General features: G+C 44.1%; 2 protein-coding genes across 3 annotated transcripts in view; both read right to left on the minus strand.

Moving 5' to 3' along the window:
* klhdc8b (kelch domain containing 8B) overlaps window positions 1-3,698 on the minus strand; it is a 174,966-nt gene extending 171,268 nt beyond the window's left edge. Inside the window, exons 1-2 of one of the 2 annotated variants that reach the window (XM_076740372.1) lie at window positions 3,322-3,698; window positions 3,082-3,213 (exon numbers count right to left, since the gene is read on the minus strand). The gene's annotated coding sequence lies outside the window, so the exon portion shown is untranslated. Of the gene's footprint in view, window positions 1-3,081; window positions 3,299-3,321 lie in introns of those variants that run through there. The other variant, XM_076740371.1, reaches the window with a different exon arrangement.
* Window positions 3,699-7,391: 3,693 nt separating this feature from the next.
* LOC143326496 (uncharacterized) lies at window positions 7,392-16,668 on the minus strand. Its single transcript, XM_076740067.1, has 6 exons — window positions 16,253-16,668; window positions 15,453-15,625; window positions 14,561-14,779; window positions 11,483-11,643; window positions 11,249-11,381; window positions 7,392-9,946 (listed from the first exon to the last, which is right to left on the minus strand). The coding sequence occupies exons 1-6, from the start codon at window positions 16,512-16,514 to the stop codon at window positions 9,770-9,772; spliced, it is 1,125 nt and encodes a 374-aa protein (XP_076596182.1). The 5' UTR covers window positions 16,515-16,668; the 3' UTR covers window positions 7,392-9,769.
* Between the last annotated feature and the right edge of the window lie 643 nt (window positions 16,669-17,311).

The raw sequence follows: 17,311 nt of genomic DNA on the forward strand, positions 1-17,311 counted from the left end.
GCCCCCTCCCCTGTCATTAGCCTAGTTTCATATTTAACATACAGACATGAGGGTGGCAGTGAACGTCTCCTCTAACTCTGTTGTGTTCTCTCCGTGCACCACTCGTTTAATTCCTCTCTCCAATTCTCTCTTTTTCCAGAAAACTCATCCAGGCTTGAATGTCCCCTGCGTTGGCAGGCTAGATGTCCAAACTGTCCACTGTAAGCATCCCACTTAATCCTCTGATGGGAAAATTGGCTCAGTTCCACACTCATCCGCCTGGGTTAATGTCTGTAGCTGGCTAGTGTGTGTGTGCGGCAGTGGCCATATCTGTCCCACACAACCCACCTTAATCACATCTAAAGACACTCTGTACTGTACACTCATACAACACTCTGTCCTGCAGAGTTCAGGGCCCTCATTTATCAAAGCATGCGCAGACCAAGCTCGAAATGTGAGCGTAGGAACGGTCTGCAAGATTGATATTTCTGAAATCTGCATAATCACACTTTTACGCAACGAACAATGACAAATTTTACCTACTCTACATCCATCTATCTGTGCACCCACAGGCTCATTTACATACAGAAACGCCTCCAGAACACCATGTGTATTACGGTCAGTCACTTCTCTCTGAAAGTCCAAGCAGCCTTAATGTAGAGTTCGCTGTTGTGGACAAAAGTAGCAAGTGGGAAAGATAAAGAAGGGAATGATCACAGATGATGAAGTTTAGATACTGTAGAATCCAAGAAGCAGATGTGCAAGGACGCTTCCCAGCATACACCAGAGGAGCAGACTGATGGACATGAGTCTCATTTTTCTGTCCCTACATCGTTGCTGCTGCATGTCATGTGTTGTGCACAACTAGTCAAATCAGCACATAAATTGTTTTTTTAATTGAAATGTTGCTGAGCCAGTTACTAGTTATGATTAGCTATTTAATTGCTGTGCTTTAACAGTTTCAGAAAATACATAAAATATATACGTGGCTTAGTCAAATCGATTAAAATCAATGGTACCAAAACCTAATAGTTCATTATTAAAGCACATTGCACTTGATCGTCATTAACAGATGCTCCAAAATCTTTTTAAGCACAAAAGGAAATCAATCAGATTGTTTGTGCAGAAGTGAGCGGACACATGGTTTCTGCGTAAAGACTGTGCAAACACATGGTTGATAAATGAGGTCAAAGGCTGCCCTCAGCTGTTCTCAGGTGATGCTTCTATCCAGCACAAATTACAAGCTTCAATTCATAGACCACAAACCATCACAAGCAACAAATAACAGGTCATTTAAGGAGCAGAGCCACACTGCTTTCATTCAATCATCATGAAATGACCAGATAATGATGGTGTAAGAAGAGAAATGGAAGGAAAATTAAATAGGAAGCCAAGAAATCAGGCAGAACAGATGTCAGATGTAGTCACTGGCCCTGGGAAACGGCTTCATGAAAAATAAATGCCTGTTTTCGTGATGTGGAGACTGACCAGCTTCAGGACTGCGCGTCCTCCTGTGGGCTCTGACCCTCAGTTTGAACTTTAGAATAGATTTAGCTGTAAAGTGGGCGGCTCAATTGTTTATGCAGCAAAATTCGAAAGCAAGATTTAAAAAAAAAAATAAAAAAAATCAGCAAACACAAAAAAGAAGAAATGTATTTCCTCCTCCAAACTGAACCGATGCTCATTAAAACTATTAACGGGGAAAGAAAATCAATTTGCAATGCTTTTACCGTTCAAGCACTTTCATTTATCCATTACTATCTAACAAGCCATTGTGCCAGCTACAATGTCAATAGCTCATTTCATACATACATAAATTCATCCTCCGACAGTCGATTTGTCAGTGTCTCTCGATGGCAAAGAGGCAGAGGCCAGTCTGTCAGAGCAGACTGCAGAATCCTGGTGAGTCCTGATTGAGGGTGGCATTTTGCTGGCACAGTGAGAGCTGCCACAGCACTACGCTTCTCTGCTGGATCCAGCAAGACAGGCCCAGACGCTGCATGTCAGCTGTAATCCTCATTATGCAAATGAACTCACACCAAGTTAGGATCTATCACTGCAGGTCGGAAGGTAGCGCCAACACAGAAGGGGAGAAAGAGCGTTAAAGCGAGGAGGGAGGAGAAGAATCTGTTCAGAGGAACAAACAAGCCCTTTAGCAGACCAGACAGGAGGGAGTGTTTTAACTGGGAGCTGCTCTAAGGAAAGTGAGGCTGGAGGGGAGTCTGGAGAGACAGGAGCAGGGTGTGTGAGAGCAGCAATCCCATCATTCCCAAGGAGGACGAGGGACTCTCTCCACCCGAACACACACACACACACACACACACACACACACACACACACACACACACACACACACACACACACATTCAACTCAGTTCGAAGAGAGCAGAAAGTTGCTCTGAAAGCAGGGAAAAACTGTCTGTGTGCGTCAGTGACTGACAGCCGCAACCAGATGTTGGGAAGCGCAGCAGATGGCACGGCTCGTCCTGAACAGACTTATCTCACGAAACAGCTGGATGGATTTCACCGCCTGAATCCGCGAATCTGCACCAAAAATCACGCAACACACACAAAAAGCTTTGCTCCAACTCCACTGACATCGCGCAGGGGCGTCACTTTACTGTAAGCCTCCTGCGCTGAGCCCAAGTCCCCGCAGCTGAGAGGCTGCTGTGTGCCATCCAAACTTGTAAAAGCTCATCATGTCAACTACATAACAGCTGTCAGATATCAGATCAGTCCTGCAACACGGACCTGTGAGCGGGAGATTTGGGATATGGCGTCCTCTTACATTTCTGAGATCTTGTGCTTGATCCTCGTCCACCATTTTATTGCTCCAACTGCATGGTTAAACTTAGGCAGGCTGCGCTGATTATCTATACCTGCTCATGCAGATTTGATGCTCCGCAGCGCCCAACAACAACGACAGCAGCTCGACCAGCACAGCACATGTGCGCGGAGGTGAAGCGCGACACTGCATCAATCTGAAGTGTTCCCATCAGCTCTGGGGCATGACCACCAGCTTCAGAAAGTCCACGGGAGCGCCTGTGAGTCATCTGGCCGTATGACATGATCACAGACTGCTGGAAAGTTTGGCGACCTTACCTTTAAGTCCGATGGGTGGATGTAGAGAGTCAACGCTGCGTCGGAGCTCGCCGGAGCTGCTCCGCGTAAATGTCTCTACCCGACATGTCCGCAGCAGAGGACAGCGCTGGAAACGTCGTTCCTGTTATGCACCTGTTCAGTGGCAGAATCCAGCGAAACAAACTGTTACCATCGTCCTCCTTACACTGACTCAACACCTCTCCCCCTCCTCCTCCTCGTCCCTCTCCTCCCCTCACTCACCAGTGCGCATTTACGCAATCCCGAATCACAGCAAACTCCTGCGTTCACAGCGCCAGCTGTCCCTCCACCATCCTGAATCGACACCCGACTCATCGCCCCTTTTACTTGAACATTTCAGGGCATCAGAGCTGCTCCTGCGTCGCGCTGTTTTGACACGCAGTGAAGCTACTGGTTTCAGGCTCTCCACCGCTCGCCACCAGCATCAATCAGGTAACCTCAGACTCACCTGAGGGGAAGGCTGCTGCCTCGAAAGGTGAGGGGGGCTGCCAAAGCTGCACTGCTGCCCTCATGTGGACTGAAGAAAACCTCGATCCCAACGTGAAACCCAACCCAACAATCCGAACAGATTCCAATCTTCTTCATAACGCTGTTGTTATTGTGTTTACGGAAACAGAAAACCGTGCACTACAAAAAATTAAGATTAATTATAGTCAATACACTGTGTTAAAAAATACAAATACACAAAAAAATTTTAACGCATACCACCACAGAAAAAGAAACGGGGATGAGCTAAATAAATGATGAAATAGGCTGCGTGATATTAAAAAAAATAAATAAATAAATATGGAAGTCGTAGTCTGGCCTCAGGATCAGGCAGAAGTAGGCGAAACGTGGCTTTTGTAACAGTAAAACTGCCGTTCAAGGTTCTAAATGATCACTTCTATTCAATGCCTAAAGCTTGAAAAAATCCTTCTCCAAAAATTCGACAAACGAGGACAACTCAAGACCGTTAGTGATTCTGACAGGAGCCCACAACCCTCATGAACTGGTGCGATCTGAGTGGCATGCAACAATGTGGGCACCCCTGTCAAAATTTACTGTGAATAGTTCAGTGAATGGAAGATAGACTGATCTCCACAAAGCATGAAGATCAAACATTCTTCAAAATTTTAAGCAAAATTAGTGCATTATTTTTGTTTTGTACAATTTTAGAGGAGAAAAAAAAAGGAAATGAACGCCATTCAAAAGTTTGGGCATCTCAACAGACTTAAGCTCTCAGATAACTTTTAGGAAGGTCTCAGACCTTTATTAGCTTGATAGTGCTGTGGCTTGTTCACAATCATTGTATGGAGAGAGCAGGTGATGCAAGTGACGTGAGCAGCCGTGGGCTCCTCTGAGCAGCTGCCCACCACTCTAATGGATGCTCATGAGAAGGCTAAAAGAAGACAGCGAAGAGTTTTCAGCTATTACATCAGTTCATAATGTAATTAAAAAATGGCTGTAAAAAGGAAGAGAGTCAAGTTGAGGTCTGGAAGACCAAGATAAATGCTTGTAGGATTGCCAGAGGGGTAAATCAAAGCTCCGTTTGACTTCAAAAGACCTTCAGGAAGATTTAGCAGACTCTGCAGTGATGGTGCACTGTTCTACTGTGCAGCAACACCTGCAGATACGACCTTCATGGAGGAGTCATCAGAAGAAAACCTTTCCTGCATCCTCACCACAAAATGTTTGTAGAGGAACGTCTAAAAAGCCTGATGCATGTTAGAAACAGATCCTGTGGACTGACACATTTAAAATAGAACTTTTTGGCCACAGTCAGTAAAGGTATGTTTGGAGAGAAAAAGGTGAGATTTTCATGAAAAAAACACCTCTCCAACTGACAAGCACTGGGGTGGATCGATCATGCTTTGAGCTTGTGTTGCAGCCAGTGGCACAGGGAACATTTCACTGGTAGAGGGAGGAATGGATTCAATGAAATAGCAGCAAATTCTGGAAGCAAACATCACACCGTCTGTAAAAAAGCTGAAGATGAAAAGAGGACGGCTTCTACAACAGGATAATGATCCTAAACGCACCTCCAAATCCTAAATGGACTACCTCAAGAGGACCAAGCTGAAGGTTTTGCAGTGGCTCTCACAGTCCCCGACCCTAACACCATCAGGAATCTGTGGATGGTGTATGCAAGATGGCTGAAGAATCCCACAGAACTAGAAGCCTTTTGAAAGCAAAAATGGGGAAAATCCCCCAAGAACTGAACGACTCTTGTCTGGCTACAAAAAGTATTTTACAAGCTGTGACTAAGTACTGATCACGCAGGGTGCCCAAAATTTTGCTTCAGGCCTTTTCCCTTTTTTGTTTTGAAATAGAAAGATGGAAATAAAAAAAAAAGTAATCTCACTTAAAATATTAAAGAACTATGTCTTCCATAACTTCATGCCTTTTGGAAATCAGGCCACCGTTTACTTACTTAGCTGTTAACAGAACAGACAACAGAAGGTTTGACCAGGGGTGCCCACAGCATGGCTCTGCTGTGGCTGGAACACATGGACAAGGAACAGATCTGCCTCAGACTCAGAGTTTCCTCCCGTTGCTCTGCTGAAATCTCTCCTAATGTCTGCATCAAATGTTGCATAGCACACAGCTTATTTTTCAGGTTTACGTGGTGCCATTTTACTGGGTGTGGTCTGAGTGGGCAGGTGTCAAAGGCGCTGTTTCTTCACTGAGAGGCATGCAGACCTTTGTCATGGCACTTGACTTTGACATTTTATAGCATTAAAAACACAGGTGTGTTCCACATCATTAATGATGGCTGCATTCTTGTTTTGTGTGTGCTGGATCACATAATGTCATTGCTTCCACCTGTAATTTTCCTGCAATGATAGGTCAAAATGTGCTCCGTGAAAAAAGGCTATTGGACGTCTAGAGATGCGCAAGGGATAACGCATGGTGGCTCATTTAACTTTGGTCTGTTCTAACAGAGTAGACTTGATCAGCAGCCGAGATGCAGAACTACCACAACAGGTGAGTCCTGTCTGAGAGTTCTTCATCTATAACAGATACCTCCCCTTCGAGTCGAAAAACATGAGCTCCATGGATGCCTTAAATGATTGGGTTAGTTGGAGAAGTGAGCAGCTTTCTGCTGAGGAAACGGACAGACTATGGAGGGGAAGCAGGCCTGGGAGGACCTGACTATCTGAACATGCGCCCTTTAAACCACAGGCTGCTGTCACACTGCCTTTACACCAGGGTCTGATGGTCAGTGGTGCAAGCGCTTTCCGCCACATCAAGACAGCATTGTCCCAGCTGTGCGCCTGTCTTCAGTTCATCTTAAGACCAACACGCCCAGCGCTGCACCTCAGGTACAGGATACAGCCTTTTATCCATTAACAGATCCATGAAATTAGGATGGAGATTCCTTTACCATGTCACTCATCAAACATGGTGTTATTAAACAGGAACAGAATAACCAATAAGGAAGTGATTTACCAACGACAGTGTTTTCTAACTCCAGTCCAGACTGTGAGAGAATGAAACCAGTGGGTTAACTGGACAGCTGTCAGGCTGGAAAACACAGTGCTGGTGAAGAAGAGGATGAGCAACAGAGCAGTAACTAAGGAGATGTCTGCTGTCAGAAGTGATGTAAAATGTAAACGCCAATAGGCAACTGCAGTGACTCTATGAGGTCTATATGAACCACTGACAGACCAGAGTAAAACAGAACACAACAGAAGCAAACAAGAGCAGGAGTGAAGAGACTATGAACAGATGAATCTAGAAAACGTCCACATTTCATATCACTGTTCTAAAAAGAAAAGCTATTCTATATTCCAGCTCCCCTTCAAGTCTTCGTGACTGACACACTGCTATACCATCTGCTTTGGGGGCAAATGATCAAATGTTGAGTCAATTGGGAGCAGTGCCATTATCATCCATCACCATCAGCCCCGGACATACTCCAGACATGACTTGTCACACGTTAATGTGCCTGACCTCTGCTGTAATGAAGCGGTCAATTACACACACGTTTCAGGAGAGTACAAGAAAAATAACGTGTTAAAACCCCACTTCAAACATTTCTGTCAAGCCCAGCTTCGCATTTTTAATCGCATGCCAAACCACACAGACAGAGAGAGGAGGCGTTTTATCTCCCAAGTGCTTCCCTTATCATTTGGTCTCTGCTTCCACTCATTAGTTCTGGCTTTAGTTCCTCCAGGTAGCTGCAGGGGTGCAGATAGATGTAGCTGTGTTTACGATAAGAATATTTTCTTTGAAATGGCAAGAAGAGACGTATTCCAGACAGTTTTTAAGATTCATTAGGAAATACCAAAGAAGACAAATTACCACCCTTTGCTCTTAACACGTGCTTTCTTTAATTAATTCCCAGAGGACCTGACCTGGTCACACTCTCACACACACACACTGATCAGTAACCTGTCGATGATGTACAAACGAGCTGAGTGCCGGAGCAGCAAGGGCCAAATCAATTTACCCTTACCTACCTTACCTCTAATACACTCACAGTCAAGCCATGTTATGTGCTGACAGGAAGTTGTCATTATACAAAACATCAAACAGTAAAGAAAACCTGGAAGTGTTTCTGTTCAACGAATGTTTAACATCAGGAAAAATAAATAAATGATGTTCAAGTTTTGATGTGATGTGCATTCAAATGCATGGCAGCATGAGAAGTCATGGTAACCTTACCATATGGATGTGGCTTCAGTGTGTATGCGCAATGTTACAGTATTTTACGGGAGAGTTTCAGTGTGCAAACCTCTTCACGCAATGTGCTGAGGTCACCTGGCGACTTCTGACATTAACACGAAATGCTGTCCCTCCATACGGAGTGCAAACCAAAATAACATGCTCAGGCCTCAGAACAAAGCCACCTCATATTAGCTATTAGTTATTGTGTATCACTGAATCAATGCAACATGTGTGTGCAAGCAATTGTCCTCTTTTCACAAATTTACATATCTGAGGTTTGTTGTTTTGAATACAACAAACTTTGTGGTCTCAGAACAGAAAAAGTGACCTGCTGCAGTGAAGTACTGCAATGCTTACTCCACATCATGCCAAATTCTAACTTCTCCATAAACTGCATTTTGCCTCTCATTGCTACTTAAATAATCTTTAAGAAATGATCACAACAGACTGTTTTGATGAGCATTAGTGACTGACAGCATGATCATTTTGCTTTAAAATGAAACAATGATTAAAATTTAGTGACATGCATGTGCTGTGATGCTCTGGCCAGCCTGTGCATGTGTATGGAGTACAGCTTTTTGGGCTAAAAGTTTTGCACAATGAAAGTCCTTCAGCGATGAAGCTTTCCATCCCACCTTTATCTCTGCATGTTTCAAAGTACTCACTGACATGTCCTCCATTTAAGGACACCTTTGCTCAATATATACTGAAAAATGTAACATTGGTAGCATCACCCCTCTGTTCTCTGTGCTCCTCAGAAACCTGCCTTTGAGTATTTTTCTACTGATTCCATTTGCATTCAGCTGTCTCCAAATCTGACCTGAGGAAAATATAGCCATTAAAAGAATCTCCCTGAAATCTCAACAATAAATATATTCGAAAACCCTCAAAGCAAAAATTACCATAACAAATTCATCATATTAAAATGTTTCACACAATGGTGCTTTCAAATGATAAAAACCACAGTAAATAATTCAGTGCAAACACACCCCACAGCCATGTTCAACCCGATGATATGTCTCAGTGCTTCCAGAGGATGTTACTTTGTATAATCAAACCGCTCTGACAAACGGATATGGATGACTCTCACCCGGTCATATTAGGAAACGAGACATTTCGTTATGATTTAAATGGCGTCTTATGAATCTAACAGGGTGCCGTTTGTGATTCTTAACGGTAACAGAGTCACATTAGAAAGTATTTTAAGTCATTTCTGCTTGCATTGCCTTCATAATGGTTTTACAGTGCGCTCTGAGGATTCACCCTTAAGTTACAGTCATACTCAGTGATCAGAGTCTTCCTCACTCATCTGGAAAAATTCAAGTATTACCTTTCAGTTCCTGGTGGATGTAGACGATGCAGGCGATGGCCAACGATGGGAGTTAACATATATTTTCTGAACAACCTAAGGGAGAAGCTACATGAAAGCGTGGCACCCTGAGGGCGACCAATGAAGAGCCCCAGCTGAACCCCGCTGGATTCTAGCCACTGGACAACTAACGCAGCACCTGAAGGGTTTTCCAACAGACCCCACTCATGTTTGACACAAATTTCAGAGAGTTAAGCCAATTATACAGTGACATGATTAGTCACAGAGCCTTTGCTGCAATCAAATCAAAGAGCCTGGCCTGGACACTTTACGGCTTAATTAGGTCAAAACTCTTTTTTTGTGAAGCGCTCTCTGTGGAAGGTGAGATCCTCTCACTGCTGTCCTGGAGGAAATAAAGTATGCATGGTATTTGACCTGTTGTCCAGCTGCAAAACGTTGAACTCTCACTCGTGGGAAGGGAAGTTTTTAGAATATTTGATCGGCAGATAATAGCTGCGATCCATCCTCATCTGCACATGTGGCCTTCCTCTGTAGGTGAATTTCCAGTCATTTTTCCAGTCCATGTCCAATAAGTCCTCACACTTTGAGTTTAATGTCCCTGCCTACAGTCTGCTGAGTCTGCATCCTCTGTCTATGCTGGGAGTGTTGTGTCTGGGTAGACGTATGGGGAACGGGAGGTTGAACCGTGTTCTAGCCTGCCCCCTGCTGGAGATTCCTGTCATAGTTTTTCTGGCAGATGTGGACACGCTGAGTGAAGTAGCCCAGGTCAGAAATGGCCCGGAGGAGGTCGGTCTGGACCAGTGTGATGTCATAGAGCTCAGAGGTGCAGGCTGTGCGAGTCTCAGTGCTACCTGGGTCCAAGAACACCTGAGAAACACACACATACACACACACAGAAAAGGGAGACACCGGGGAGGTGGAGTGGAGGTGGAGGGGACGGGGAGTCGTGTTAGCGTTCACTAGGTTCAAACCAGCAACTCTCTCGCCAACACATCTGTGGAAACTTCTTCACTGAGTCTGATTCAATTATGATTCTTATTATAATCATCATTATGGGGAATAGCTGCATTAACACTCTGACAAAGTAAAAAAAAAAACTGAATAAACTAAGTATCTATAGAGACTATATCATAAACCACTCAATGACTGTCAAGAGACAAATACATACACAGAAGTTGAGAAGTTAAGTAAAACTGGACCATGCACCAGACTGAGTGCATGTTGACAGATAATGGTTTGTTGTGACGTGTTAAGTATGATTCTTAAGGGCTAAAAAAATAAGCACTACCATTATGTTTCTACAGAATGTCATTGTTAATGTTGTGAGTTACACCTGTGTTTTGACAATGATGTCATGTATCATGTATTGCCACCAGGTGGTGCGTTTACAGTCCAGTCTATATGACTGTATCAGATATATATGTTAAACCTTCTTTGATAAAGCCCAAGTGTGGTTGAAACATCACTGATGCAATGAAATTATTGGAGTTTAGTGTGCAGTCATCATTTTCTCAGACTGTGATAAGGAGCATCAGTGGAAACCCGCAACAAAAAGTTTGAAGCGGCTTCAAATTGTGCAGCAAATACAATTGTTTGCCCCGATACGATAAAGTGACCGATCATGTCACAGTTGGAATCTCGCCTCTGTCTGTAAACATTAAGATTGTATGAACACAAAAACGTTTTGCTCCAGCAGCACCACCAGAAAACGATCAAACGCCCGTTAACATTTTCCAAAAACAAAGACGCTTAATGCATAATTAATAAAGCAGAGAGGACGAGAGAGAGCAGGAGATCAGAAAACCCAGCATGTACAATGCTCACAAGATGCTAGTGTGATGCAAAAAAAAAGAGAAAAGAGTATAATTATCTGTTTGTAAAAAGTGATCATGGTGTTATTTGTGCTGCTCAAACCTCCTGCCAGCAGTGTGCTCTCACTGCACTGCACTGCACTGCACTGCACTGCAGCATGTTCACATATTTATCTCTTCAACAGCAACATGTCACATCCTGCTTCAACTAAAAAGCTGAATCATCCCCACAGTGGAGAGAGAAGGAGGAAAATGGAAATGCCACTCATCATTTGTTGGATATATAAACCACCTGAAACCTGTAGTTACAGTTCAGTTAGAGCCCACATGGCTGGAATAGTGCTGGACGTGACAGTACCTTGGGATGAACTATGGTATCCTCGTCATTCTGCCGTATGTTGTCGTCAATGAAGATGTGCTGAACACTTTGGTCAAAGGGGTCGACCCACAGCGGCTTCCCCCCACGAATGGAGTAGGTGTTGCTGACCCACCTGGGCGAGAAGGACGGGCACAGAAAGATTAATAAAGGATGGATGAAGGGACAGATGGCACACAGCCTGCGTTAACAAGGCTTAAGGAGTGTTCTGCGCACCAGTCAAAGTGGTCCTGAAAGCCAACCAGGCCCTGGACTGAGCTGAAGTACTGGTACAGGCCTCTCTCTCCATCACGAGTCGACACTCGGTCATCGGCTCGGCTCACGACGATTCCCCTCTTGTTGCAGCGGATCTTGCCCGCAGTCATATTCACACTTAACTGAGCACAGAGCGACAAGAGGAGTCAGAGTCAGAGAGAGAAGCAAACCGCTGAGCGAAGCATGAAACCAAGACAAATCATGTTGTTATTAAAACATCTCCTCTGGCAGACTTGACCTAAATGAATTAAGATAAAGGCATTTTACTTTCTCCCATCTTAAAATAAGAGTCTGAGCCAGCTACATAAAAATCTACTTGACCAGCCTGTAGCTTTAGAATAAATAGTGTAGATACTACAGACAATGACTGGAAGACCAACCCACGGCATGGAAATGAGAAATGATTTTGCACTTGTGTCACGGCAGAGTTTGAAAAGAACAAAAAGCCCCCTGGCTCACAATTTTAGCTTCATAAGATGCAGTAATTTTAGAACAAGTGATATCAGCTGTTCACCACATAAATCAATTATTCTAAACTAATAATGTTTTGAGCGTTGCCAGTCGTTTGGCTCTAGGGATGAAGTGTCAGTCAGTCGGCTCATCACTGCTCCACAGTGAAATACCTTAATGCTGGATGAGCTGCAATGAAATTTGATGGTCCACTAGCTTTTCATGTAGCCCCATCATCAGAGCAACACTTTGGTTTATGTTCCTGTTAGCCAAAGCTGTGTTTTGTGCTAATTAGCAAATGTAAGCATGCTGACACATCAAATCAAGATGGTGAACAAGATAAAGATCACCTAAACGTGTTGACACTGTCATTGAAAGTATGATAACATGCTAACATTAGCATTTTGCTCACAGAGCTGCTAGCTTTGCTAAACATGACGTCTGTGTCCCAAACAGACAAATGATAGTAGAGGTCCATTCTTCAGCACAGGCTTTGTTGCTAAGGAACAGATGGCTAACCTAGAACTAGCCATTTAAACAATATCCTCTTTTTGAGTAACATTATGTGCAGAGCTTCCTGCCATGTTTTTGTCTTTAATGAATATGGAAGGCTAGGAAAAGAAATGGCAAGAGGCTTCTTCCAGCAGTCCCCATCCATTGACTCACAGCGGGTCTTTTCTTCTCACTGACTCACACGCTGAGGAATTAAATGCTCTCAATTTGATGGTGATGTGATTTAACAGTGCTGTTGTGTCGTTTAGATAGCTTTAACCATCATGTGGTTCATTTGCATAAAAATCTAAAATGAAAAGTGAAATGAAAAGTGTTAAGTGGTGTGGTTATTATTAGCAGTGTTGAAGTGTTTTTAGAGTAACACAGCCGGAGAACATGGACACGAACACCCCAACACACACAATGTGGACAGGACAATAGGCATGAGGAAGTGATCTCTTAGCTTAAATGGTAAATTAACCCACAGAAAATGTCCCACTGCACCCATCTCCACAGCTCCAAGACAGCGATGACACTGAAGCTCCTGCAGCCAAAAACTTGCCGAGGCAGGAAAACAAACAGCTAAAGTTCAGAAACTGGACAATCACATTTTGTCTTGTAGCCCCTCCACCCCCTGCTCTCTCTGTCTGAAGGCCTAGATGAACAGCATCTGACAGCAGACTGTTTGAATAAGACTTCCACTGGACTCTCCTCCTGACAGCTCACTGTGCCTGACAGCTTGACTGTCCGACATCTTCTCCACCTCTCGCCCCATCATCTGTCCATTCCACTCTCCGCTGTTCTCTCAAAATCAGTGTGTTCCACTCCAGCAAGCTAACAGGTACAAAGCCCTCTGGGAGTCAAAGGGGACACGTGTGCTTGTGACTGTGTGTGAGTGAGTGTTTTGGGGGGGGGTCTATGTAGAAGGGCACAAAAGGTCATGCTCTTCAAGAGAACATCTTCACAGTCACCCAACCCCTGAGGAACATCAGCGTACACGGACGCACACACACAGACACACAGACACACAAACGTGCCACATCACTCCCACACACACAGTGTGTACACAGTAATGGTTTGATCTCAGTCGCAGTGAATTAAGGAGGAAACATTCACAATTTAGAACTGATGCATGTCATTTAAAAACCTGAATACCTTAAATACCTTATATGAGAGAACAAAACAATGTTCATGGTCAAACACCTGTGATGGGTTTTTGACAGGTGACCAGTGTGTCAGCATATGTGTCAATATATATATACCAGTGTGTCAGCATATGTCAAAAAGTCAAACATGAATCAATACACAGGAGCATGAGGCACAAATGAAAAGAGAGGAAGGATAGCTAGACAGACAGACAGACAGACAGACAGACAGACAGACAGAGACAGACAATCACTCTTTGACCCTGAAATTCTACATATAGCATCAATTTTACCTTTGGCTTGATGAATAATCCTGTCAGACAGCTGAGGCTGAGATCATCAGCGCTGCAGACTGAGCATACTGTCATCTCCAGTTCTAGTGGACTATTTGGATTTGTTGATGAGCCAACTGAATCCCTATTAAATGTCCGCCATCAAAAAATAAATGAAAAGTTCAATATCATTCTATTTTCCCCAGCGAGGTGCAGTACCTGGAGCACGTAACTGACAGCGGATTTTCTTGTGAAGACTGAAAACGTAGGAGTCCTAAAGTGATGACCAACACACTCTTTCTGTTAGGAGGATCTCCTGATGCAGCCACTTAGGAGCTTATTTTAGGATATTAAGTGAATATGGCCCTAAGTTCCTCAGCAAACTCGGATAAGTGTTTTAAATGTGATCTCAAAACCTTCGTATTCTGAAAGGCATTTTATTGAAGCTCACTTCCTCCCAATTTGTTCTTAATCTTGAACACATTTTGCTGTTTTTACATTAACCTGCTAAATGAATCCTTAACTGTCAGCTTTGCTTGATACCACTAAGGGTAAAATGTGTTGTAATTTGGGTGAAGCGACCCTTTAACACAAAAGAATCGAAGAATACTGTACCCCACTGAGACAGTGGTGGGAATGTCTCACTTTAATCATAAGCAATAAGTGTCCATCTACTTCACCTTGAGATCAGGCAGATCGGGGAACAGTGGATGAGCCCCTTCATGCAGTGCTTTGAACATGGCCCTCAGCACACGAGGTAGGTCGATGCCAAACGTCCGAAAAACGATGGCAAACTCCCTTCCTTCCTGCACCAGGTCCCTGAGCAGCTGGAAGAAGGAGGGCAGGATCCAGTGGTACAGTCGTCCATCCTCTCCTTTTACAGCCAGCTCCCTGTCGCCCTGCAGGGAACACAATCAGGGAGCAGTCAGTAACACAGAACTGCATGAGGGATCAGGGATGCTGTATAGGTTGCCACACACTTCACCATCCATCATCCCCTCCGCCAGTGACGAACTGACTCAGTTTGAAGCATGGCACCAATACTTAATACACCACAAGGTTTGATCTGCAAGACAGAACAAGTCCTGACAACTGCAAACACTACAGAATGTTCCATATTCATTCACTGAAGCTAAAATCTAGGTGTCTCAAAGCTGCACCTCAAAGTCTGTCAGAACACTCAAAAAGTGAATAAAGGAACGTGTCACCGTAGATTTTACAGGTGAAGCGGACACCAGGTGGCTGTGGTTTGTCTCTGACTCACAGTTAAAGTAACAGCATCAGTGAGTGACCTTTGTGCAGAATCTCAACAGGAGTTTAAATTGTAAAAGACGTTATTGCATAAAAAACCAAATGACAGACTATTTGACAGAATTATCCCTCTGTTTAGTTCCTTTGTGTTGCACATCATTCCTGCCAGGTGCCATTTTTTTTTGTCATACTACAGTATATGTATATATCATGTAAGCAGAAATTGAATCTAAAAAGTCGTAGCAGATCTTGACATATCTAACTTCATCCAGGCACTTTCCAGCCGGCCTTCTCATCCATTCTCTCTTATGTGATGCTTGCCTTGACGCCCTCGGGCCAGCGGAGCAGAGCCAGGTGTTCATCCAGAACACCACGAAAACGCTGCCCTGCGGTGGAGGTGAAACCTGGAATCCGTCCAAACTGAGAGTAATAAGTAACAGCATCATCACATGGTGGCAGCAGTGAGGGCGAGTCACTCAGCCATTCCCACTTCCCTGCATAAAGGGGAGGAGAACAAGGTTTCTGAGATGATCTTAAACGCAGACACACAAAACAACTGATGACAGAATGAGTGGAGGAGGCCTGGTGAGGCCCCCAGCGGTGTTCTGAAGCTCTCACTGGAATTTAACATGTCTTGTACATTGTCTTGTCTTGTCTTGTTTTTTCTTGTTGTGTATTATCACTTCACTTCCACAGGAACTAAACACATGATGATGTTGGAAGAGGACCATTTGAATATGATCCAACAAACAGATCAATGAAGGGCAATATGAATGGCTCCAGACCACATTCTGCCAAACGTTAATTTAATGTTCACTTCCATATTAGCATAATGCCCACACCATTAAGACCTTTGACTTCGTTATATTATTGATGGTCTTCTACTCGGCATATGTTCGAGCCAACGATGCATTTCGTTTCAATTTTATCTAAATTTCTTTTGCTTGGTTGACACTTGGTCGTTCCTTATGGAGGTCTACTTTAAATTCACGGTTTTTTTTAACAGAGTTTGGCGTGTTCTGTCATCGCCACAGGAACAATAACTTCGCCTGACTGAGCGTACACACATTCCTGCCATTAGTGTGACACTGAAAGGGGCTTTAAGCTCGTCTGCCATTTACCGTGTTTGCTCATCTTCCCCCAGGTGACAGTTGTGAGGAAATAGTCCAGAGCCGCCACAGTCCCCTGAGCCGTCGCGGCGTCCGACACCAGTATGGTGTTGTTCAGGTCGATATGCAGGACTAACTTTTTCCTCTGGTCATGATGTGAGGGGACTGTCACCGCGGGGTCACCTGTCCCACACAGAGGCTCGGGGACATGTCTGCTGTTAGTCCCGTCATGTTCTTCAGCTTGGCGGCCGCTGTTCAGGGCGAACTCCGCCATGAGTGGAACACACGACTAACGACTGCTCTCCTGCTGTGAATATTTCAGATAAAAGTTCCTACCGGTCCTGCTTCACGGTCTGAATCACCGTTCGTCACCGGCACTTCCTCGTCCTCCACGCCATCTTCTTCTTCGGCCGCGGGCCAGTAGTTGTACACTACCGCAGAGAGAAGAGAGCGCCATCCTCCGGTGATGTCAGGCACTTACAAATGACAATAGTTTTCATAATGAACAATCACACAGATTATATCATATCCACACGTGTTTTGAGTCCTCCTGGCTAATTAGCTCTCAGGCTACAAAGCTCCATGGATTAGTGAGAATCATGAACGTGTGGGTGATGAACAATCACCACAGGCACACACAAACAGCATAAACCAGCTTTCCTCCACAGAAATAAGTGAAAAAAGCAGTGGATGAAGTACTCTAACCTGTCTCGCAGTTTATCGTGGTAATGACTTGAATTGATTGAGCATTTCCTGTTGAAGGATTAACTGATCTATCAACTCATCTTTCCAGCCCTGAAGGCAGCTTCATTGTGCTCAAATGTTGGACGACTGCCTGTCCATTTCATTTGACTGAGCACAAATGAATTTCCATGTAAGCACATCACCTGAAGTGGAGAAGATACTAAAATTAGATCCTGATTGTTGTGAGGTGAAACAATGAATTTGCTGCCTTTGGGGTCCCTGCAGTAGTTGCCTGGAAAAGGTCTAAACAGTGAGATAGGTGACGTACTTTACAGCAGTTTTGGCTCATATGACCATTTAATCCACAGACCTTGCAGGCAACTGTGA

Source organism: Chaetodon auriga, chromosome 10, assembly GCF_051107435.1.
Source record: "Chaetodon auriga isolate fChaAug3 chromosome 10, fChaAug3.hap1, whole genome shotgun sequence".
Classification (NCBI taxonomy): Eukaryota; Metazoa; Chordata; class Actinopteri; order Chaetodontiformes; family Chaetodontidae; genus Chaetodon; species Chaetodon auriga.

Coding starts and splice junctions, on each gene's coding strand:
- LOC143326496 (XM_076740067.1), bottom strand. CDS start 16,514: ATGGCGGAGTTCGCCCTGAACAGCGGCCGCCAAGCTGAAGAACATGAC. Junction 15,626..16,252: donor GGGGAAGATGAGCAAACACG/GTAAATGGCAGA, acceptor CCCTTTATGCAG/GGAAGTGGGAATGGCTGAGT. Junction 11,644..14,560: donor CCGATCTGCCTGATCTCAAG/GTGAAGTAGATG, acceptor CTCTGTGCTCAG/TTAAGTGTGAATATGACTGC.